The 25,709-nt window shown below is 46.0% G+C and overlaps 1 protein-coding gene across 1 annotated transcript in view; it reads left to right on the plus strand.

Annotated features, from left to right (window-relative positions):
• Positions 1-22,215, plus strand: part of Ube2g1 (ubiquitin-conjugating enzyme E2G 1) — a 29,879-nt gene extending 7,664 nt beyond the window's left edge. The window contains exons 4-6 of the mRNA XM_084598464.1: positions 1,153-1,331; positions 5,103-5,208; positions 20,279-22,215. Of these exons, the coding sequence (XP_084454590.1) occupies positions 1,153-1,331; positions 5,103-5,180 (257 nt within the window). The 3' untranslated portion in view covers positions 5,181-5,208; positions 20,279-22,215. The remainder of the gene's footprint in view (positions 1-1,152; positions 1,332-5,102; positions 5,209-20,278) is intronic.
• Positions 22,216-25,709: the final 3,494 nt, after the last annotated feature.

The following is a 25,709-nucleotide window of genomic DNA, read 5'->3' on the forward strand; positions in this document are numbered from 1 at the left end:
GCACAGCCGCTGCGCCTGTTTTGGTGCATAAAGTGGCCAGTTATGCATGTAAACAACTTCTCCCAAAGCTTGAAAAATGGCACAATGTGGAGCAATCTCTATCTAAGCAAGGGCCCTGTCAACAGGTTGTGTTTTTTGCCGGTAACTGTGCGGGGCCAAAAGCTACACGCACTCGCTGAAATTTTGTGAGGATTTTGTGTGCACCCTTGTGACATCAGAGCTCGCCGTGGTAATGTATTGAAAGGAACCTGGGTCGTGTCTCTATATATTATGCCTGTGGCCATGCAGGGGAGACAACCTGAGAACTTTGCGTCAGTATGGTGGTGGCAAAAAGGACACTTTCACTAAAAATGGAGATTTTATTGCACTGGAGAGAGGAAAATGAAAGGCTGGTGTAGCTGCCACAGGTCCATTCAACAATATAATTGCAGTGGCTTCAGGAGCTGCTTGGTCATGGATCTCTGAGGCGAGATAACACACCTTAACCATTCTTGCTGGTGAGCAAGTATTCCCAAGCCCCGTAGCGGTGGTGCTGTGGTTAGGGCGTTCGACTGCTGTGCCCAAGGATGTGGGATCGAATCCCGGCTGCGGCAGCCGCTTTTCAATGAAGGCGAAAAGCAAAACATGCGTGTGCTGTGCGATGTCTATGCCTGTTAAAGAACCTCCAGGTGGTCGAAATTTCTGGGACCCTTCGCTACAGTGTCTATTATAGCCAGAGTTAATTTGGGACGTTAAACCCCTTAAAACCGAACCAGATCAAGTAGTCCATAAATGGGTATTATTCACACAGGTGAATACAATCCTCCTCCAAGCTTGGATCTCAACTGCACACGTCACACCAAAGCTGCATGGCGACACCGCTTCTGGCATTCCTTCGTTAGCAAAATAGGAACTGCTTAATGGCACCTTTGTTTTCTTTTGCATCTGGCAAGTGCCAGCTGTGGCTAGTTCATGTTGCAGCAGTGATGTTTCCATCAGTTCTTTGCTGCCTGTGTGAATGATCAAAAATGATAGTTCTTAGCACCTGAAAGTTTAAAGTGCACTCACTCTCTAGAGCACTAGAAGGTCTCCATTGCTGTTTCTGTGAGTTGGGTAGTTGTATTGCTGTGCTTTGTGTCTCATCCATGTCTCACTGTTCCTGGCGCGGTACAGTTGAGAAGAATGGCGATGTTTGCATCTCGATCCTACATGAGCCGGGCGATGACAAGTATGGGTACGAGAAGGCCAGCGAACGCTGGCTTCCTGTGCACACTGTGGAAACCATTCTCATCTCTGTCATCTCCATGCTGGCCGACCCCAACGATGAGTCCCCCGCCAATGTGGACGCAGCGGTAAGTGTTTATGTAGTCCAGTGCCGGGAAAACTGGCAGGGTTCTAGTTACGGTTGGTTTCGCAGTGATGGCTACGTGTGAGTCCTAGACAACGCTGTTGGTGCCGTACTGTGTTGCACGTGGAAACTCTTGTTCACTTGCTGCTTAAGAGGTGTTGTCCACATGAAAAAGTTACCCCAGAGTACAGTGGGTCTTGCCAGTTATCCGCCAATGTGGACGCAGCGGTAAGTGTTTATGTAGTCCAGTGCCGGGAAAACTGGCATGGTTCTAGTTACGGTTGGTTTCGCAGTGATGGCTACGTGTGAGTCCCAGACAACGCTGTTGGTGCCGTACTGTGTTGAACGTGGAAACTCTTGTTCACTTGCTGCTTAAGAGGTGTTGTCCACATGAAAAAGTTACCCCAGAGTACAGTGGGTCTTGCCAGTTACCGTCTCGATGTGCTGCACGATGTCTGTGCATGTTAAACAACACGAGGTGATCGAAATTTCCGGAGCACTCCGCTACGGCATCTCTCATAACCTTTGTTGCTTTCGGATGTTAAATCCTATAAAACAACCAACCAATCACAGTCTTGAATTTTGTTGCAGTTCCTTTTTTCATGTTTTTGTTTTGATTTTTTGTGGTCGCCATTGTGTTATCACAATCAATCTTGGATACATTGCCATCCAAAACTTTCCATATTATAGTTATAGGCTCAGCTGATGTCGCGTCAATACTTTAATAAATTTTCCAAATTATTTTGGTCAATTGAGATGTTTAGTCCCGTTAGTGTGTGAAAATTTTGTGCTGTACTTTAGAGGTAATGTACATACTAAGGAAACAGTTGAGTCACAACATTGCCCTGTTGCATATGTACAGGTCCATAATGTATATGTCCAAAATGTTACTGAGCGCACTTCTGGTGTTGAAATTTTCTTATGCATCCCGTAAGCATATGCAAGCACAGCAGTGGCATTTATTATATTTCGTGATATTCTCTAGGTTATGCATATTAAGAGTTTATCTCTGAGGCATGTGATATATTGTGGCTGGGACTGTACTTTTGGCTAGGTTTGTAGGCTGGGATGAATAGCTAGGTAGACAGTAAGGCATAGTGGTTACTACATGTCCCACTCTGCATGGCTGATCTAGGATTACCTTTACTCTTACACAGAAGAATATGTTTATCATCGTGATGTCATTCTTGCTCACTTAATTCTCTCAATCAGAAAGAAAAAACATACACCAGGTTTGCACATTTCAGTAAAGAGGTTGATCTACTAATTTGGATAAAGGAAGCTTTATTGCAACTGGTTTTAATGTCATGACTAAGTGAATGGTGCCATTGCTTCAATCGATTGCCTTTCTGGTAGTTTCCTTATGGCCATAAAAAAACGTACACCAGGTTTGCACATTTCAGTAAAGAAGTTGATCTACTAATTTGGATAAAGGAAGCTTTATTGCAACTGGTTTTCATGTCATGGCTAAGTGAATGGTGCCATTGCTTCAATCGATTGCCTTTCTGGTAGTTTCCTTATGGCCATAAAAAAACGTACACCAGGTTTGCACATTTCAGTAAAGAAGTTGATCTACTAATTTGGATAAAGGAAGCTTTATTGCAACTGGTTTTCATGTCATGGCTAAGTGAATGGTGCCATTGCTTCAATCGATTGCCTTTCTGGTAGCTTCCTTATGGCCATCGAAGCGACAGTCCGTGCCTATTCATAAAGTTCATAGTCCAACACACGCTGCCTTTGAACTGTGTTTACATTTGGTCTTTGTGGTAAACTGGCTGTGTAGGCCTAACCTTTCTACGGTCACAGGTGTCTGCTCTCTGTTGGTGCTTGAGGTTGCCAAGCTCTTATACAGTCGACGACAGATTTTTCGGACTCTCAACGAACCACGACAATGTCCGAAAAACAAATGTGCACCAAAAAAGCTCAATTTATTGCCTATTATTCACTTTGAGGCCGGAAAAAGTCATGAATGCTTTTCTGCACCACGCTCCGCTTCTGTGCTAACAGGTCCACCTGAATTTCGCTTGCATCAGCTCAGCTTGCGTCGGCTGCGCTGCTGCAGGTGAGTCATCATCGTCCTCGCTCTCAGACTCCACAAGCACTTGGCGAATAATTCCTGTATCTATGAGTCTAGAGCACAGTTCCAACTGGTGGTCCACGTCTGTGAACTTTGAAAACGAGACGGCCGATGGAATTTCGACACCAGCAGTGCGAAGGTTGTGAATGAACTGCTCACTGCCTGACAACTGCTCGACGACGCTCTTCTCGTTCAAGGCAGCCGACTCGTCATTCAGCACAAATCCCGCGTCGCAGAAGCACCTGCGCAGCGTTGTGGGTGCTACAGACTTCCACGCAACGGCGAGGGTACTAAGTGCTCCAAGCAAATCGACAGAGTAGGTTTTCCCACTGTCAATGCACACCACAACCACCAAACACTGAATCACAACACAGACTCCGTTAAGTGCCTTCTTGCTGTCGCGTTGCACGAAAAAAAAAAATCTTATAAAATCCGGAAACAGAACTGAAGCCGATTCAATCGAATACGAGCCACAGTAGCGACAGAACGTAGTTCCCGCATCAGCATGACCACGGCTAGGCCTACACGGCAAACACACAGAGGAACAGGCTATAGCCACCATAAACAGGCAGTAGAAGCGATCACGCTAACAGAAAAAAACAAAAAAGCACTCCGGCAGCGACGTCCCGGAAACGGAAGCTGCTAGGCAAATATTATAGCCTCGATCCAGCGTGTTTAGCTAAGGAGTGGTACGCAAGGCCGGCACCAGTTTCGAGGCTATCGAAGGAAAAAGTAAACAAACAAGATGGCGGCGACACCGCTCAAATTGTGTGGCAGTTGGCCCGGCTGACGCTTGGAATGTCCGAAAAATCGAATAGCCCTCCTTAGAGTGTCCGAAATTTTGAGCAGTGCAATACATTGACTTTATAAAGTATGTCCTGGGGCCGGAAAAAAGTCCGAATAAAAAAGCATGTCCGAAAAATTGGGTGTCCGAAAAATCGGTCGTCGACTGTATTACTAGAAACCAGCCCATCCTCGTCCCGTTGAAAACCTTCACGTGTCAACTTGCTGGAGAAGATCCTGTCTCTCTGCCTCTATCAGTCATGAACTCAGTCTTCGGGGACGTTGAACATATTTGAGGCCGCTCAGTTGCCACTTGCCTCCGCGTGCAGTGCTGGTTCTTTTTTCAACCACACGTCTCTACAACTGACGTTTCCATATTGGTGCAATTATGTAGTCTGATACGACTCGAGAAAGAAGTGGCAGTGGCCCCTCAAGAAGGCCTTTTAGTCTGTGTCGTTAACGGAGTTTCATGATGCTGCGATTAGTCCATTTAGGCTGTGGTGAACCCTCTTTCTTCTGGCTCACCATGCATTGTCACACTGGCAGATCTGATTGGCCATGACGCCATGAGAAGCGATTAGTGCCATTCATAATTTGTATCCGTGTGCCCTGAAGCCTTTGCGACTTGACATTTCAGGCACTCGAGTCCTGTCTACAAATCTAAACCGCGGTAAACAATAGCAATGCATCTGAAGGGCCGAGCCGCCATTTTGTGGACCTGATGACAGATGTTGCCGGCATAATTTCATTTTTGTACTTGGTGTTATCTCTCATTTAATTAGGTTTTTTTTTTTGTCTGAAAGATTGGGACTAAAAATTAAGTATGGTATGTGGTGGTAATCTATTTTTGGGTCTTGTCATAAACAACTGTGGCAGCTTTAAAGTGGTTGCTTACAGTGATTTTTGTCTTTACAGAAAGAGTGGAGGGAAAACCACTCCGAATTCAAGCGAAAAGTGGCACGCTGCGTTAGGAAAAGTCAAGAGGAGGCCTAGAATAAATTTTTGTGTAGTTTAACTTCCGGTAAGTCTTCCTTGTTTCTGTTGCACATACTCTAATTTCTTGCTTAGTTTTACTAAAGATTGTCCTGTTTACGTCTTTGTCGCTTTGATGGCGTGATGCGATGCAGTCTAACCTCGTTATAGTGAACATGTAAGAAAAAGAACTGAATTGGTCGACATAGTTGAACTTCGCAATATAAAAAACTTGCCGAAGAGCAATCTGGTTTAGTGGGTGAAGGGATAACAAGCCAGATGGTACTTACTAAAGAAATGGAAGGAATTTTGAAGGCATCTGTGGCAGTTTTGTGAAGCCACCAGAAACATGGCCGGCACGTTGGCTTCCCTGTATGGCACGTAGTGTTCAATATATCCGTTTGAGTGATGGCCAACCGCATTTAGCATCAAGGGAAAATTACTCGTGTTTAACCAAAAGCTTGGTATAACCAGTAATTCATATTTATGATGGTGAGGTTTTACTGCTCTCTCTAACCAATGTTCTGAATGAATGTTTGAATACCTGGTACTGCATGGTGTCACACAGCATGGATATCTTAAATTTTCTGGGCGGTGCTCTTAACACAGCTGAATTGGCAGCGGAAAGCACTTTCTAACTAGCCGCCGCCGACCAGAGGAACATTTTACCTTGTAACCGCTGGTACAGTTACTTAGGGGGGAGGCTACCCTTGAACACCATTTTTATTTCTTGAAATATTTGAATGAAATTTTCAGGGTAGGCTCATAGTACAAACATTGGAAGAACTACCAAGTTTCATGGAGCTGGGTAAAAAATTTTGCGCAAAAAACACAAAGGACAAAGAAGAACACATAAGACGTTTGACAAGCGCTACATGCTACAAGCTACATGCTACATGCTAGCGCTACAAGGCAACATGCTCTTCTCATGGAGCTGGGCTCATTGGTTCTCAAGTTAGAGGAGTATATTAAGACGGTTTACGTTGGTCCCTTGGGGCAGGCCTGGAGAATTTGAAAATGTGCTGGCACTATGAAATTCGTTATGGTCATTCCTGGATAGTTACCCCAGGGCAATACAATCCCCTTTTTCCAAATTTCCTCGCTGAAAAATTTTAACACAGTCCCAAAATCAGTCTTATTAATCAGACTTGCATTAACCAAGTTTTAATTGTTTGTCAATAATTCCAGACACAATATCTCGAAAAAAAGAAATTGTCTTGCCCTCAGAAATTTATTGAGGTATGGAATAAAAGAAACCTCATGAAAGTCTGATAAGCGGTTCCCGAGATACGGCTGTCTTGAGCAGCCACACTGGGCAAAAAAGTGATCCTGAGAAAATGGCCCTAGAAGTTTGAGAGAACGCTAACTTTTTTCTTTGTCAAAATATCTCCATGAAATTCTTAGGGCAGGCTTATAGCATGCACATTTGCATAACTATTAAGTTTCATAAAGCGGTGTATGCTGGTTCTCAAGTTACAGAAGTGCATAATATGGGTTGCATGGGTCCAGGCCTGTAGAATTTGCAGAATGTGTTGGCATTGCGAAATTCATTGGGGTAATTTCTGGATAGGTATCGCGGGGCAAAACTAGGGGCTTTTTTTATTTCCTTGTTTTCTAAGTTCCACTGTAACAGATGCTAGGATGCTGCAGGCATCTATGCTGTTGTCGTCGGCGCGCCTCGCCATGAGGACGGCCTTCGCTTTCGTGCTCTGAACGCATATCGCATCTCGAGGAATCGTGAGCGACCACGCATTGTTTAATACGTTGCTCGAAACCATTTAGAGGGCACGACGAGAGATCGTAAATCCGGCAATCGCAAAAATGGCGAAGCGCCAACAGAGCGCACTAAGTACAAAGACAGCCAACAGTGACAGCAAAGAGCCAGAGCAGACGACGCGGGGAGGTAGCCAGCGGAGACCAACGCGTCAGCGGGTGCAACAGCCAATAGCAGTCCAATCCCCCACGTTCTCGCGGAGCGCGCGCTTTGCACAATCACAGCCTTGAATTCGAGCGAGAAAAATTGAAAAGCCACCGCGAGGCTCCCAATCGGAAGCAAGTTGCGCCTCGACCGCACCGCCATCGCCGAGGGTGGCAGAAAAAAGCGCAAAAATTCACAAACAAAACAAGACCAAGATGGCGGTGCTCAGTTCGGCAGGAGAGGAATGGCACGCGCGAAGTTTGGTTCGGCGCTTGCTCACTGCTTTGCGGCTACCGCCGCTTGTTATATAATTAGTTTAAAGTATTTCTACGCAGAGTTGGGCATTGATAATTACAGAAAGGGTAGTTTATAAGAACTACTACTGGAATAAATAATCTTCCAAAAATTGACTGTTTTGCGATTTTTCGGTTTTCAAAGGTCGCGTCCCCCCTTAATTTTGTTAGGAATATAAAATTGGATGTCCGTGATGCTTTTGTCAGTGAAGTGTACAAAAATACAGGTAGGTGAGAATTGCCATGCACCTATCGATGGCCAGAGGTCATGCATCTTAATCACTAACCCCTAAATTTGCTTCTCTGTTATCTCTCACATACTTATTAGGATAGATTTGTAGGCTACCACATTATGCGAAAAACTACTAGATGCAGATATAAAGCCTCGCTCCAACCAAGCTTCAAAAAACATGCCTGTGTGGCCTACTACAGGCATGATTTAGGGTCCAAGGGTCTTGGATAGTTCCGTTCCCATCTCACCCATCTAAAAGAAGCCCTAGTCGGCAGAGCCTACCAGCTCGGCGATGTCACCTGCTCGATGCGTGATTGTGACTTATAACTCGCAGCATGGGCACAAATGATAAGAATGTAATTGGAACAGGGATACCGTATAAACGCATGTAAGGACCGCACTTTTTTTTTTTTTTTTTTCATGTACCAGGGTCAATTTCATGGTGCGGCCCACACACGCGACATACGAAAAACTTTTTTTCAAGTAGAAACAGACCAATTGGTGAATGTGTGGCACTTATTTACCATTCAATCATCACTTGCGGAGTCTTCACACTCCGAGCTTCACTACTTTCAGTTTGAAGCCTGCCGTGTAGCTACCAGTACGCTTGCTCATCATGCTAGAATAGCATCGCTCGACGGCAATTCACGAAAAATAAAGCAGAGAGCCTTAACTACAGCGTGCGACCATGCCAACCACGCTACCACTACTCACGTGCCTTTGACAGTCGCAGAGCAAAGCTGGGGTAGCCGGGGCTGGCGATGCCGATGGCAATATGGATTGCAGAAGCTCGCAGCAGAGGGAAAAATATAATAATGATGACCTGTGACTTTGGGCTTCGTCCCTGGGCGGCATTTGGAAGCTCCTGTGTGCGTGCATTTTGAAGGCTATCCGGTGGGGTCGTGGAAAGTTTGGGTGCGGCCCTTACACGGATTATTTTTTTTAAATATTTACTTCTGGAAATATGGGGTGCAGCTATTACACGCAGTTATGCAGTAGACTTGGGTGTGAATGATGTTTTATTGCATCACTTGTGCTGCGTCAGTTTAATTGACCACCTCTGCGAGGACAGAAGCATTAAGTTCGAGAAAATGCCTTCAGTGGCTCAATGGCTATGCCTGCAGGCAGCCGCTTGTGTTTGGTCACGGCTTATGTCCGCCACCTTTGAGGAGGTTATGAAGAGGAAAGGCACATTAACGACTGGCCTGTCTAGATTAATTGTATTTTAGAGAGGCAGTTGTGGCAAGACTGAAGGAGTACCGGTTGGGGCCTGCACTTTGAACACTTGAGGTCTGTAACGATTGTGTTGAAATGAAATGGAGTGTAGGAGGATAGCGAAGATGCATGCATTTTTTCTGCAAGGGGTCTTGTTCAGTATTAGCAGATGTGATGGCAAATTTTAAGGCGGACAGTGGCTTCTAGCATGTCTATCGAGGTTTGACTGCTTAGTTTGCTTCTATACGGCATTTGTAAATTTTTATCTTTTGACCCATGTAGGAAACTGTTTAGAGTGGAAGACTGCGCTATGTCACATTTCAGCCATTTTCCTTAGAATGGAATTCTAGACATTGTTGTTCCCTGATTTTGTAAAAGAATTACTTGATAAGGTGCTATCTCTTTCCTGTTTTATCATACCTGGAAACAATAGTGTGAGTCAGTGGTATCATTTTCTGCAGCGTAGGACCCGTCATGCTGAAGAAACAGGTGGAATTCAAGTATGCTGCCGCTGACGGTTTCTTGCCCTTGCTTTTATACCTTGGTACAGTTGGTTTTAAAGTAAAGCCCACCTAGAGGCAACAGTGGAGGGAATGAACGCTCTCTTAGTATGAACAAAGATGATATGACCGTCAAAATTTACACAAGGCCTTATAGGGCCAAATCTCTCATAAAACTAACTTTCAGGGCGCAAAAGTTGGTCACAGTGAACGTCTAGCCGTCAGGAACTTTGTGGGTTGCGAGTTTTCCTATGGTCTTCATCATGGTCCAGTATGGGCATCAATACTACTTTCACGCAGAGATCATAGGTTGGGGTCTAGTTACTCAAAGAAAAAAAAGAAATAAAAGAAAGGAAGTCACTTGTTGCTGCACAGTCCCGTCTGCCTTCATACGCTAATCGTGAGTCTTGCCCATTTCAGGAAGTTTGTGACAAAAGGACTACACTAAGATCTCGCTGTAACGAAGTCAAAAGGGCACCACATCTTTTGCATTGTAACCATTAGTTCTTTATAGCAAGTGGCAAATTATAAGATTGATTGTTGTATACAAGAGGGTATTAACTACTCGTAGACCATTGCTGAGGTACCAGTCGTCCTTGCTGATGTAGTACAGTCGAACCCGGATATATAGAATTTTGGTTATATCGAAATCATGAAATATCCCCTTGAAAATCCCATGTCAAAGTATAGGAAAGCCGCGTCATATATCGAACTCAATTTCACCAGTCGTTCGATATATCGAACTCCGCACCACGCACTGGAAAGTGTGCCTCAAAGACGATCGCATCACCCTTGGCCGTTTGCCGCGTGACGTTTTCAAGCCACGCGCGGAAGGAATGAGAGGGGACAGTTCAGCGACGGCTAGTCTGGGCAGCGCCGCGCCCATTCCCCAAAGGCGCGCGCATCTGCAGCTGTCGTTTCCCGCGCGCCAACACATGACGTTTGCAAGCCATGTGTGTGGGTGTGCCCATTCTTTTGCCGAGCTATCTCTCTCCTTCAGCACGCGCAACGCATGCGCCAAGCCAGCTCAGCCAGTCTTTCTCCAGCGTGTGTTGCGAACCCTCTGCGTGCGGCGGCGGACGTGGCTATGGCGGCTGCGGACGTTAAGAAGCGGCAGGTTTATTTATTTATTTTTCTTTTACGGGGATGTTTATTTTTTTTTTTTTAATCGTTTATCCTTGCATGTATGAATCAACGAAAGCACTCGGTCAGCTGCTGCGATCATGATGCCCGCCCCAAGCGCGGCGCGATAAATCGAACCACGTTTGTGCAATCAAGCCATCACGGGCACTCTGCCAAGTTTGCTCCCCGCCACCGCAGGAGCTATCAAAAGATAAACGCGCCCTGACGTTATCGCTGCGCAGCGTCTTGGCACGCTGCCAATGAGCTGTGGATGAGACGACCGTTTCGGACTGACGCGCGCCATCGACATGCAAGCGAAAATGCTGGCGATTTCTGCCGCCGCGGCTACACAGAAACCTTGTTTTGAGCTGCTGCGGTGGCTCGAGCGGCGAGAGGGACGCAGTTCCAACAAATTAGAAAATTTTCGCTCTGTCGCTGCCGCTCGTTGCTGAGATCGCTCAGTCGCTTGCATGTGAACGAGCTGGCCTTAAAGGGCAACTCCGGTGGGTTTTTCATCATTTTGTGTTTTTAATTGAATTACATTCCTCGGCACGTCCTGACTCCAACACAAAAAACCGTTTTCCAAAATTCCAATTAGAAGTATTTTTAAAAAAGAAAAACAGCAAATCGAAACCGAAACTGATTTCCCGGCCACAAACGACGTCACATTTGACGAAATGGTGACGTCACACTCAGTATTAGAAAAACACTCGTACGTGCGTTGGATGGTGAAAATAAAGTATGGAAATCATGACGCACTGCATAAAGTATCTGAGGTAGTTCAATATAAACCTCACAATTTCACAATCACGCGGGAAGTAGACATTAACGCCTGTGTACTGTTTGTGACGTCAGAAACTCAGTGTTGCCCGCAGAAATACTCTCAACTTAAGCCATGAAAACGGCATGTTTTAAAGCCGTATTGCGCGTGAACGGATTATCGTACGGCACCCAAATTTTGTAGAATGCGCCAGGACGGAGAGAAGAACCTGTGGTAAAAGTTTCACTACAATATTCGAATGTCAAAAAACCCCCGGAGTTGCCCTTTAACACTTTTTTTTTTTTTCAAATTCTCGGGTGCAAAAGTGGAGGGTGGGTTATGCGAGTGGGTTGATTACGCGACAAATACGGTATCGTTTTTTCGCATCGTAAGTGCCATCACAAGCAGATTTCTGTATATCGAATTATCGATATATCGAACTCTTTCGCGATCCCCTTAGAGTTCGATATATCCGGGTTCGACTGTATACATACATCGCGTACAGCAAAAAACTGGAATCAGCACATCAGAACTGATTTTATTCACTTTCATGCCAATGACGCGAAAAAGATCAGCGATGCGGCGCTTTGAGTCTTCCTTGCACATATGACAGTCTGCTCATCAACAGCAGCTACTTTAAGCTTAATTTCATGACTGCAAGTAGTAGTGCAGCAGTGTTTGCCCCCTCTCAACACATTCCGCATTGCTTTCTTCGTGTGCCCTGGCAACAAGCACTAAGTTGTCGTTGTCAACTTTTTTGTTGACACAAATGTCGGCATCCACGCTTACATACAGTACAACCTCGATGTAACGAACTTCAGTTTAACGAAATTCCCGATGTAGTGAAGTAGCTCAGTTTCTGTAACTTCGGGCGCGTAGAACACAATGTATTTTTAGCCCCCTATAACGAAGTAAATTTCGCCGAACTTTCAATGTAACAAAATTTAGTTGAAGGCTAAATGCCTGAACAAAGGTGTGCCATGAGCCTGAGTGGTTGAGAGCAGCGCCCATCAAAGCACACGCAGCCTGAAAACAAGCGCAGCGCGGCCAAGGTAGGTCGACCTTGGCGCGGCGGCGCAGCAGAGCCCAGCGCGCATAAAAATGTGACGTTGATGATGATAATGATACGACGTGGCATACGCTGCACCATCTGATGTACTAGTGCGCGGGAAACGCAAACATGGTGTTGAGCAACTCCACTAGGCGGCACAAGCATAGGCCCAGTTTATGCGCCGCGGCGCAGCATGCAGGCTTCCCACCCAGTTTAAGCCTATTTTTTGTGCAGCGCACGTGGGCATGCAGCGTGTGTGCATTTGTTTGTTGTCGCGTGACTGGTGACCTGTCCCTCGTCGTCGTCGTAGTCGTGACGCTTGTCTGGTGGCTCTGTTCCAGCAGCATGAGTGGCAAACGAAAAGTGCTCTATCTAGAAGTGAAGGCCAGCATACTGGATGCCGTTGCGAAGGGCGAAAAGAAGAAAGATGTTGCCGCAAAGTTCGGGATACCACAAAGTTCGCTCTCCACGATTTTGAGCTCCTAGGAACCCGTCGACTTCTTAAAAAAGGGAGCAAGCAGCCAGTGCATGAAGACGTGGATAAAGCCGTTTTCATGTGGTTCATTTCAACCTGGGCCACTGAGCAAAAAACCATTTTGGAGGTGAAACTCCCGTCAGCGGAAGCGAGCGCGGGCGACCAGATAAGGTCACAATTGTAGCACCGACGGCACGGAGCATGACATGCGTCGTAGAAGCCGCAACGACAAAAAAGAAACCTTGGACTGATTGCCCTGGAAACCGAAATTTCTTTCCACGCCGGCAGGCTCCGCCAGCATGATAGTGGCGCTGCGGGCTTGTGACCTTTTCTATTCGCCGCAAACAGCATAGTTTCCACTCCTAAAAGTTTCTTGCTCTGTGACCTGGGCGCAAAACATTCCCATCGGTGGCGCGGTTCTACAACAAAAAGCAAGGGATTTCGCATGCCTGCTTGGTCGCGACGACTTCCAGGCCAGCAGCGGCTGGCTGCATAGGTTTAAGGCTCGACACACGATCGTTGGCAAAAGTCTGAGTGGTGAGTCATCGGCTGACACAACAGAATCTGCTGCCTGGATTAAGTGCCAGATATCCTCGAGTGCTGTGATCTGGCAGACATCTACGATGCCGACAAGACTGCATTGTTCTACCAGATGCTGCCTAATCGCACACTAGCTTTGAAAGGCGATCGTTGCTACGGCGGCAAGCATAGCAATCTACGGATCACAGTCCTGTGCGCCAACATGAATGGAAGTGACAAGTGTTTGCCGCTTGTGATCGTGCAACTCTAGATTTTCTATACATCGAACAAAAAAGCATGGATGACCTGTAGTATTTTCCGCAGTTGGCTGCAAGATCTTGAAGAGGGCATGAAAGAATCCGGACGGTATGTGTGCCTCATCCTCGACAACTGCTCCGCGTATCATGTTGACGACTTGGAGCTTGCACATGTGGAACTGAAGTTTATCCCACCCAAATGCGCATCCCTCTTCCAGCCGCTCGATCAGGGCATAATTAAGTTTGAAATGTGCGTATCAATGAATATTAGTTGACAAGCTGCTCCTCGACATTCGGCTGGAACAGTCAATGAAAGGTGATTTGTTTCAAGCGCTCGAGATACTGTCTGCATCCTGGAAAGTAACATTGAAGACAATCATAGAAAACTGTTTTCGAAAAGCAGGCCTTGGAGCAGACGCGTCCGCAGCAGCTCGACCTGAAGGTGGTTTGTCCACACTTGAAACAACAGAAGCGCAGGCACTTAGGAGTCTTGGGAGCGCCTTCGCAGCTGTAGTGCTGTGCCGGAGAGCATCGAGATCGATAATTTCGTTCTTGGTGATTCCTGTGTCCTTGCGACAGAAGAGGTGACCACGGAATCCATCCTGAACGATGTGGTTCAGGGACTGCAAGGTGAGAGTGACTGCGAAACGGAAAGTCGGGACAAGTGTGATGATGTCCCCACCTCCCGTGAAGTAGTCCATGCAGTTGACGTACTGAGGCGTTTCCCGGGCGCTACAGGAGAGGAAGAGGCTATGCGGTCGTTGTGGGCCTATGAACGGTGCATAATGCCATTGTTGAATTCAAAGAAGACTCAAAAGAAAGTGACGGACTACTTTACACACAAATAAATGTTCTTCCGTGTGTGCAAAGCTCAGTGTTCTCCGGCGCCAGAGTTGTGTGGCGGGCAGCACAGTCATCCATGAAAAAGCATATCTTGCAATTCTGCTTTTTCAACTTCTCGTGCCAGTCACGAAGCCATTCCACAAAATTTTCTCGTCATGCGGGCTTTCTTGTTCGACATGTACTACGATTGTAGTCTTCTTTTTCCTTTAAAACATCGTAGCAGATGTTTTTTCCCATCGCCAAAAGTGGCATCTCCTTCGACCTGTCCATGTTTGTGCAGCGGAGTACGGTGACGCAGACCCGCGACATAGCTCCTCTTCTAAAGGTAGGGTCTTCTGAGGCAGCTTGATAGAAGGGAGCAGTCTCGTTAGCGTTGAATGGATCTTTCTCTTCATACTTACCGTATATACTTGTGTAAGGGCTACACTTTTTCCGCGATTTTGACGGGGTGCGGCTCTTACACATGTCAGGCCTATATCCATCTGCATGAAAGTGTTATCGTTGCTGTGACTGTCCTAAATAACAACATAAACACTGCCGAGTGACCACACTTTATTAAGGAACTTCCTCATCACTATCGCTATGGCAGCTATGTGACAAGTTTGCGTCATCGGCGCCTTCCCAGAGGTATTCATCTTCGGTAGCATCCATTTGGTTCGAGATACCAGTCACATTGAACTCTTGGCAATGATGTCTGATGATACCGAACGCCATGCGCTTAAAATCCACTTACAAGCTTGCTGCAGGGATGCCCTCTTCAATCTTCCAGTAGGCATTTTCTCATGAATGTCCACTGTCATCATACCAGTCACCTTGAACTCTTGGCAATGATGTCAGATGACATCGAACGCCATGCGCTTAAAATCCACTTACAAGCTTGCTGCAGGGATGCCCTCTTCAATCTTCCAGTAGGCATTTTCTCATGAATGTTTCACGTTTCACTGTCATCCACTCCGAGTAGCAGCGCTGGAACTCTGCTTTAAATGGCTGATTGACAGCAACATCGAGTGGCTGTAGAAGGCTTAGTCATTCCGTCAGGAATGACCGCTAAATGCATTCGGCTCTTGACGAGCCAGGCTTTGACGCGGTCTGTGAGATGGTCTTTAAAACTGTCGAAGGCGAGCAAATCCCTCCGTTGCAGCAGGCCGCCCGGTCGGTTTGTCGCACAGTTTTGGCCCAGTCCAAAATGAGTTGATATATCCAACCTTTCTCATGGACACGAACAACAATTTCGTCGGAAAACTTCTTTTTGGGCAGCGTCTTTCTTAAGACCACACATGGTGGCAGTTTTCTGCCATCGGCAGTGATGCACAGCATCACCGTGCACGTTTGACGTTCGGCACCAGTTGTACGCTCAGCGATGCTTGCCGTATCAAACCAGATGGGTTTCTGGTCTGCGTTCCCTATTTGTGACAGGTCATAGCCGTGCTCCCTTCGAAGCCTCTTCACAAAACGGTGAAACAGGAGAACAATTTCTTGTTTTCATTGGGTATTTGACACAGTGTTGTTCTGCGTAAGCCATCCCCTACTTGCTTTAAAACTTGCTAGAGGAATGTCCATGTGGCAAGCGATGGTAACGGCTTTCCCGTGGATCATCTCTGTTGATACTGTATAGCCGCTCGTTTTTGTCGTCGTGACATACTATACAGGTTTCTTTTCATGTTCAGGAAACTTGCACTGTTTCTCGCGGAATGCTTTCTGGTTGCGGTTCGTACCAGCAAGTTGTTTTTTTTTTGCTTACACCACCGACGCACACACTTCTCGTCACTTCTCGTCGACTTCGAACTTGCTTCCAGCCGCCCACTTGCCACGTTCTTCGGCGTAAGCTATGACTTTCAGCTTGAAGACAGCGATGTACGAAGCCAAAACCTTGCCCATAGTCACCGAATGGTGAACACAGGCCACGATCCACTGAATAATGCTGCACGCAGAAACCACACTACCACCACAGCACCACACGAAGAAATGGCTCTGGGACAAAAACAGATGCCAAAATGCGGCGTGCGGTGAAGCGTTGCCACGTGATCTCATAGTACTGATTATGATAGGGGCTGAGAAGCAGCTAGCACCATCTAATGACGACTCGTGAACGCTAACCTGTGCATGAACTCCCACGTTTGGCTGAGATTTTTTTTTTTTTTCTTCAAAATTTCGGTCCCTAAGTTAGGGGTGCGTTGTTTTACGGAGGCAGCCCTTAAGGGGGTATGCGGGCTTTGAAAGTAGAAAAATCGCGAAAAAGTCAATTTTTCAAAAAGTACATATCTCAGCTGTTTATGTTATAAACTACCTTTTCTATAATTATGAACGCCTAATTCATCGTGGAACTGCTTTAAATTAAATATACAACTGGGCACGGCAGCCCCCGAGCCGCAAGTGAACAGCAAATGTACCCAAGCTTAACGCACGTGCCATTTCTCTGCTGCTGAACTGAGTGCTGCCATCTTGGTCTTGCTTTGTTTGTGAATGCTTGCCTTTTTCCATGTTGCCTTCGCCGGTGGCGTCTGCGGCGTAGCAGAAGCATGGTTCGCTTGTAATTGGGAGCCTCGGAGGGATTGTTGAGCTTCCCGCGGCTCGAATTCGGACTGTGATTGGACGAAGCGCGCATTCCATGAGAACGCCGGGGGATCGCTCGACTGCTATTGGCTGCTGTGCGCGCTGACGCGATGGTCCCTCCCCGGCGCGTCGTCTGCTCTGGCTGCCTACTGAGCTGGCGTTCTTTGTGCGCTCGCTTAAATCTCTTCACGTTTCACCATTTTTGAGGTCGCCGTCTTCATCGCTCGTTATGGATTCTGGTGACGTGTTTTGAACTGTTTTGTGCACCTTGTGGATCGTTGCACGGTCGGTCACGATGCGCGCCAAGAAGTTCAAAACACTGCATGCGTTAGGAGCACGGTGTCGTTCTGTTAATGCCGTCCGCATGGCGAAGTTAGCGAAGCGCTTTGCCAGTGGTCGTGGAGACACTTCCAGCAGACCACGGCGGCTGCGTTTCGATGGAGGCGAAACGAAGTGGCGTCAGTGTGCTGTGCGATGTCAGCGCATGTTAAAGACCCCCAGGTGGTCGAAATTACTCCGTAGCCCTCCACTACGGCTCCCCTTTCTCTCTATCCACTTTCACTCCCACCTTCATCCCTTCCCTTACGGCGCGGTTCAGGTGTCCACAGAGCAAGTGTGACAGATACTACGCCTTTCCCTTCCTGTGAACCCCCCTCCCCCGAGCAGTGCTGCCTCTGCTACACCACTACTAGACAGATTGTGCTGCCACTTCCAGCGGTGTATCTTTCGCATCAACGTAAGGAGACAGTGTTTGAAGCGAGCTTGCTGTACCGACCCTATCAACCTCGAAGTTCCCAGCCTCCCATATCGCGTCTGTCATCGCAAGCGATAACGCGTCGTCAGCGTTGTCTACTGTATGCATGAAAATGCACTTTCCGACTCCCAAGGAGATCGAGGAGGTGGAGGCACAACGTGCTGCTGTAAAAAAACACTTTAGACCTGAAAATGTTGTTTTAAACTTCAAGGGCCATTTTCTCGGAATGAATTTTTTTCCTGATATGGTTGCTTATTCCAGCGGTATCTCTGGAATTGCTAATCGGATTTCCACTCGTTTTTTTTTTTTTATGTGCCTGAATAAATTTCTGAGTGCAAGACAAGCTCATTTCTTGAAAATATTGAGTCTGGAATTTATAATAATCAAAATTAAGGTAATGCAAGTCCAATTATTGGCACAAGCCTCAGTGCTGTGGTAAAATTTTTTAGCAAGGAAATTCAAAAAAAGGGCTGTCTTGCCATGTGGTACCTATCTAGGAACCTTCATAATGAATTTTACTGTGCCAACACATTCTGCAAGTTCTCCAGGCATGTCACAAAGAACCTATGTGAACCATTCTGATATACCTCTGTAACTTGAGTACCAGTGTGAGCAACTACATGAAGCTTTGCAGTTATTCAAATGTCTGTGCCATGAGTCTACCCTGAAAATTTCATTCAGTTATCTCAAGGAGCAAAAAAGTTGGTATTCAAAGGTAGCCTCCCCGCTTAAACGAGTTATATACGGTACCTAGGAGCAGACCATTAGCTCTTAACCAGCTTGTTTCCATTTCCTTGTCGATAGTCTGGGGCTCGCCAGTGACGACCCCGCTGGCGATACTGCGGCGCTCCTTAAAGTGCTGCAGCCACTCACGCTTAAAGTGCTGCAGCCACTCATCGCTTGCTGCAAAGCTGTCGTACCCCATAATGCTAGCAAAGTCCCTTGCTTTCCTCAAGAGCAGTGCCCCACTAACAGGCAACATTGTAGCCTTGGTGTTCAAAAACCACCTGAAGAGCACCTCTTCCGTTTCTCCAAAAAGCAGGAAACGGGCTACCATGTACGCAGTGTGTGACAAAATTTGGCGCAATGTCAGTCTTCGGCCACTTGCGTACTCTTCTTCCGTGAAAAACAGTCCCGATTATGGCTGCCTTCTTGTCCAGGGTGATGACTGTGTTTTTGCTTCGAGCAACTGCTGCTGTCGTCCATTTTCCTTTTGTGACACCGTGTGCTGCTTAGCTGTACACCAGCAGCTGAACTCGCGTGAGTCCATCTTCGCCGACGTACGGAACAAAGCAAACAAGTTCATGTTGTATTGTGCAACAAACTATGAGACTTTGCCTCGCTTTGTTGGTCTGGATAGTCACCAGATCATAAGGAGCAGCTGTGGGGGATTTAAACAGCGTCTTTCAAGGCCCACTAAATGTTGTCCAGTGTAGCAAATTGTGTTTGTGAAAAAGTCTGTTAGTCATCATTTTGAAATGAAAATTTTTTATTTCATGCGTTAATCAGTAAATTTTTTCATCAAAATGAAATTTTCAGCATGTAGGGTTTGACTGTGGCGATGGTTAAGGGGAATTACAATTCTTTTGTTATATCCATTACTTCATTATATGCCATTATACTGTAATGAGATTTTAAATGTAGAGTAACCGGGTTGTCAACGATACCTGTCTTTCCCATTGAACATGGACATTTTATGATGGGTCATAGAGAATTCTTGTCACATATTACACTGGAGTGCGTTGTCAGTTGCACCACTTGTTGCCTGTACAGTGTACTGTCCAATCGAACATCGTAAGTTGAAAAAGCTGGCCCTTACTTCTTCAGACCTAGGTACTTGTATGTTTTCGTGCTAAAAGCATATTAGGCGGTTGCACCTTGTGGGCATCAGCATTGCATGGGAGCTCCCCTTCTCTTGCAGTGTACCAGTCCAATCAAGACCCCAATGCTTTACTCGGGCCGAAATTAACTCTAAGACCTTGACTTGATGTAGAAACATTTTCTGTCTGAGATCAAAGCGATATCATGCGAAATGCTGTCATTGGTTAGTTTGTCACGACAGTTTTGTGACAAAACTTAAGCACAGAAATAGCCACCACATTGGAAGGTATAGATTTTGCTTCATAATCGAAAGCAGCCCTTCATCATGAAAGCATTCCAACCTGTATTGGAACTCGACATGGCCGATTGGCTACTCGCTGATTCTATGTAGACAGAACACTGTGAAAGTCCGCATTGCAGTTGTGATTGATATGATGACCGGTCTACTTACTAGAGAGATCCGGATATAATAAACAAACTGCATTATGATCACATTAGTTGTAAGTGGACTCAACTACGTATTCATGGTGACCTGTGTCAAAAACGGTTTTTCTGTTTTCACACCAGGAGGTTTGTTGTTGGTTCTTTTTTAAATTTTATCTCTTGGTGTTGTTGCAGTGGCTAGAACTGGTAAGGTCAGTTAATCCTAGCGAAGGCTCTACGCTGGTCAGTCGCCATTCCCTTATTGTTGTAGCTTCGATTTAGTTTCGCTGCTTTACAAAGGCATCTGTTGCTGATCCTTTGAAACCTTTGAGAAGTGAGCTGCCTATTGAAAAATGTGCGCCTTTCTTTATTATCCTTTGTAGGTACAGGGAGCGCCGCTTGGTCCGCACATCCTGTTTCTCAACAAGTATCTGCTGCAACAAAAGATAAAGCATGAGTCGAAATGAAGAGAGGAGAAAAAAAAAGTGAAAACTGCACCTTTGAAACCACTTTGGGACTGTGAAGGGTGTGCAGGCAACTGGACAGAGATTCGAAGGGAAATCATTCTTGTTTTTCTGAAGAGGAACATTGTTTGAAAAGTGCCACATTAGCAGGTGGGCCTACACTGGACCTCGTGAAGGGGCAGAAAATTTTGGGACTGTGGCGATGCAGGCTGTCGTTTGGGAAGTGGCGGACGAGACGTTCCCTCTGCGTGTCCTCGGGGCGCGACTTTGGCTGCTCCGGCAACTTCAATGGCTGCTCCTCCGCATGGAAGCATAGCAATGTTGACAAAATTCATTTTGTACTGCGCCGTCCGCCCAGTAGGGGGGCGGGTGGACCTGCCACCGTCATTTCCCTTCCCTGCTGCCCACCCTTTTCGAAATGAAAGCGATAAAAGAAATTCAGACTAAGGCACGCTTGATATTTCATATGCATAGTGCTCTTTCCCCCACTCTTCCGGGTTCCATTCAGTTGAATGGAAGGCTTGGAAAGTATGAATGCATGTGAGTGTTTGATTGCTCATGGATTTCTTGTTGCTGCCTTCGTGTTTTATTTTTGTCCTGTGTTGGTTGAGGCATGGCTCTGTTCTTTTTTATGTATGTGAGTAATTTTCAGTTGCTTGTGATGCCTTATGTTAAGAATGTCAGAATGTTTAAATTGAGTTGGTAGGATGCAATTTGCTTTGTTTTTTTTGTGTGTGTGTTTTTGTTTCTCTTGATACTGTAAAAAAAATGGGTACTTCTAATGCTTGATGTGCGTGTGCTGTTGAAGTAGGCTTTTATTCTTCTGCGGATCAGTTGACTTCAGTGAAAGCAAAGAAGTGTGGCCTTGTTTGGTGCAGCTGCGCTGACTGAATGCTAGTTGTGCATGTTATAGTATTGTTGGTGATTACACTGGCAAACTTGCATACTTGCTTGCTTGCAGCACGTGCATTTCCATCTGGCTCGTTTTAATTAACCTTTATTGTATTGCTTGGTTTTCTGCCACACCATTTACAGCCGAGCAACTTCTGTTCGCTTCAAGATTATGGGTTGTGCCTATGCTGCAGAGGAGAAAGGGATCAACGCACACTGACATTTCTTAACCTATGAATTGCTAAGGTTGTAAGTTTTGGAAAAGTAAATACTTCTGGAATAGTTTGCTAGCTGGTTAAGGGCTCTAAGCTTGAAGTGTTTTTAAGGAATAGGTCTGAATTTAAAGGTAATCTGGTGCACAAGGAAAGTTTGAGTGAAATGCTCAACCAACTTCTAAACTTTGCTGGATACTTTGGGCAAAACATGAAAGTGCAATGAGCATTTTTTAAAACTTGCTTCAAGCCACTGACCCAATATGGTGCATTTGCTTTATTTGCGCTACAGCAATTTATGGGTGCATGTGCTGGGTATTGAAATTCAAAGCCTTGGTAATCTGAGCACCACACTTAATTTAAGGTTATGCTCCTATTAGTCTTCCTCTCAGTGGTAGAGGACGTGCATTCTTAATTTTTTTTCTTCACTTTGGCCTCTAGTGTTGCTATGCCAAGCTCGGATAGGAGTGCAATGTTATGCCATTGGAGCTTTGTATGGGCATTTTGGTCATGTCTTATTCCTCAGTGTTGTTGGCTCCTTCCTTATTTTTTTTTACTTCCTCAACACGCTCATGGAAGCTTCAAGATTTTATGGGATAATTCATTGTTTTCTTGTTTGCCGGCTTTCAGAGATTCATGCAACTGCCATTATACCCCCTACTTTTTCTCAAGGTGCGACTGGATGTACTATTAGACACCCTGTAAATTTTTCTCAGCTTTGTACAGTTGACTGAATATATTTTCATCTCTTTAGGTGTGGCGTTTTTTGCTTCACAGCATGGGCAAGGAACCTTAGCCCATCCAGGTGATATTTCACTCCAAAAGAAATCTTTTTCCACCTGTCTAGTGTATCGGTGCCTCCAGAAAGCATTTGTTTTTCCAGTGTACCGGCAAAGTTTTTTGCAACTTGCCGTAATGGTAGGAAACTAGCTTCGGAATAGCACAGTTTGTGAAGCACCCAAGGATTGTGGAATTTTTTTCTTTTCTGCTTTGAAGCATGTGACACAGAATTTCAGAACAGTGATAAAACTGACACGCTAAAAGCTAAGAACTGAGCTCATTGCTTTGTGAAGTATATATGCACTGTGTTCAGTACTTAGCTTAAAGGATACCCTATTTAGGACCCGAAGGCTGCTAGAAGACTCGGCTGCAGCATGCAACTGGAAAGCCTGAGAATTTGGTTTGTATGGTTGTACTGCCTTCAAGGCAGTAAAATGATGCAGAGGCCACCTGCCCTCTTTTGTTAAGATGGAGACCTCTGCTGGCATACATTTGCACCGGCTCCAGTTTGTGGGCGTTCTTGCAGTCTCATAGTGCCTGTTTTTGGGAACACCCTACGGAGGTGGTCGAGCTTTTGCTGCTTAAGTCTTAAGTTATATCCCTACTATGATGCTGCAGTACGTTTTTTTTTTCCATGAAAAGCAGTCTTTTGCTTGCATAGGGCTTGGCCACGGTGAACTTTTCTCAAGACCTGTACCCAAAGGGTGTCCTTCACTCATGATGCATCACGAGCATTCAGAACTGACCTTTCGTAAGGGATGGGAACTCTCGTTTGTACATTTTTCAAAACATTTGTGGGTTGCCCAAGAACACAACGAAGCTCTATCCTTGGGTTTTGGACATATGTCGAAAAAATGCATGTAGAAACAGAGCACGCACACTGATTGTGGAGAATAAGGGAAAAAAGAGGGAAAGTATGCATTTTTTGCATCTGTAATGTGCCTTGAAAAGATGATCGCTCAACATCTGAGAGGTTCAGTAAATATAACAGAAGTCTGTCTCTTCCTTCCTTTTTTTTTTTTGCTAGACTAGCTTTTGTGTTTCTGAGGGGTTTGCAAATGGTGGTTTTGACGTAACCAATATTTGGCTACAAGAAGGGGGGAGGGGGCCACACACCACCATGCAAGGCGCCCTGAAGGATCCTTGATACTGGCTAACGGCAAAGTATGTGATGATCAGTCACTACTTTGAAAGGTCTCCTTACAGGTATGGCCGGAACTTCATCATTGCGAACACGATGGCAAGGCACTTTATCCAGTGGCAGAACAATTGCCTTCGGTCTTCGACAACGAACGACTTGCGTAAGCAAGTACACGTTGTTGACCCCTTTGGATCTGAACTAGGATAGTGCCCAAACCAAAATTACTGATCAGTGTGTACCACCATATAAGCGTGTTCATCAATGTGCGCCAGAACGGATGGTGACTGAAGCCGGCGCTGAAGGTCCTGAAATGCCTGCTGCTGCGGTGCTTCCCATTGGAACTGAACATCTGCCTTGATTGATATATAGGAAGGGAAAGGCGCGGTAACTGTCTCACTTGTTTTCTGTGGACGCCTCAACCGGGCCTTAAGGGAAGGGAGTGAAGGTGGGAAGAGAAAGAGGAGCCATGGTGGAGGGCTTCGGGGCAATTTCGACCACCTGGGGATCTTTAACGTGCGCTGACATCGCACAGCACACGGACGTCTCATCGTTTTGCCTCCATCGAAACGCAGCCGCCGAGGTCGGGTTCGAACCCGGGTGCTCCGGCACAGTGGGGTGGGCGTCTTACCGCTGTACCACCCCGGTGGGGCTCTGCCTTGGTGAGATACGTAAGTGGCGCGGCGATTTTGGCGAAGTTTGGCATGGTAGTACGCACGTAACGCGAGGAAACGCCGAAGTTCTTTCTCGTCTCGTGGCGGCGGGAAATCGTTTTCTCGGGATCTGGAAGGACCCCTTCCTTGTTAACGACGAGACCTAAAAACTTCAATTCTTCGTAGATGAAGTGGCATTTGTCGGCCTTTAAAGTGAGGCCGGAAGACTTCATAGCTTGCAGTACCGCCCTGAAGCGACGAATGTGCTCAGCAAAACTTTGGGCGAAGACGATATCACGTCGCCCAGGTATTTAAGGTCCGCGAGGACGGCGTCCATTAGCCTTTGAACGGTCGTTGGCGCGGAGCAAAGGCCGAACGGCATGACCTGAAACTCGTACAACCCGTTTGGAGCGATAAATGCATTCTTCTCGCGGTCATTCTCGTGTACCTCGATTTACCAGTACCCAGATTTGAGGTCCATGGAAGAGAAATACTTGGTGCATAGGCGATCTAAAGCGTCGTCGCTTCTGAGCAGGGGGTAAACATCCTTTTTAGTTACATTGTTCAGTCGTCGGTAGTTAACACAGAACCGTAATGTTCTGTCTTTCTTCTGAACAAGGACGACAGATGCCGCCCAGGGGCTCTGAGATGGTCGAATAACGTAGTGAGCAAGCATTTCCTTGAGTGGTAATTGTGGCACATTGTTTAGGTGAGACACGATAATTAAAGGGCAACTCCGGGGGTTTTTTTGACATTCGAATATTGTAGTGAAACTTTTACCACAGGTTCTTCTCTCCGTCCTGACGCATTCTACAAAATTTGGGTGCCGTACGATAATCCGTTCACGCGCAATACGGCTTTAAAATATACCGTTTTCATGGGTTAAGTTGAGAGTATTTCTGCGCGCAACACTGAGTTTCTGACGTCACAAACAGTATACAGGCGTTAATGTCTACTTCCCGCGTGATTATGAAATTGTGAGGTTTATATTGAACTACCTCAGACATTTTATGCAGTGCGTCATGATTTCCATACTTTATTTTCACCATCCAACGCACGTACGAGTGTTTTTCTAATACTGAGTGTGACGTCACCATTTCGTCAAATGTGACGTCGTTTCTGGCCGTGAAATCAGTTTCGGTTTCGATTTTCTGTTTTCTTTTTGAAAAATACTTCTAATTGGAATTTTGGAAAACGGTTTTTTGTGTTGGAGTCAGGACGTGCCGAGAAATGTAATTCAATTAAAAACACAAAATGATGAAAAAACCACCGGAGTTGCCCTTTAAGGTGACTGTCGGAGTGGTTTACTGTATCGTCCGTAATAATACGTTGTTAATTGCAAGGTGTGTTCGACCGATGCGCGGCAGCGACGCGAACGCAGTTCTGTAGCAATTGAGATACCTCAGGATATCTTGCTTTTTCTGCGGTAGTGCCGGGTTGATGTACTTTAGGTCGGCGACTTCCTCCTGTTCCGGTCGAGAATCGCAAGTTATAAACTGTGTGCGCACCTTGTTTCAGCGATGGCATCAATATAAGCGACAGTTGTTCCCTTATTCAAACACCGCGGTGTTCGTTGCTGAAATTTGTGAGGAGTAAGTCGACTTTGCCATCTTCGAGGGTGACAGCAGCGCGAGCGACAGTAAAGCCGCGGTCGATAAGCAAGGCGGTTTACTCTC

This window comes from Amblyomma maculatum, chromosome 3 (genome assembly GCF_055883805.1).
Source record: "Amblyomma maculatum isolate TAMU_Amacu chromosome 3, ASM5588380v1, whole genome shotgun sequence".
Lineage (NCBI taxonomy): Eukaryota > Metazoa > Arthropoda > Arachnida > Ixodida > Ixodidae > Amblyomma > Amblyomma maculatum.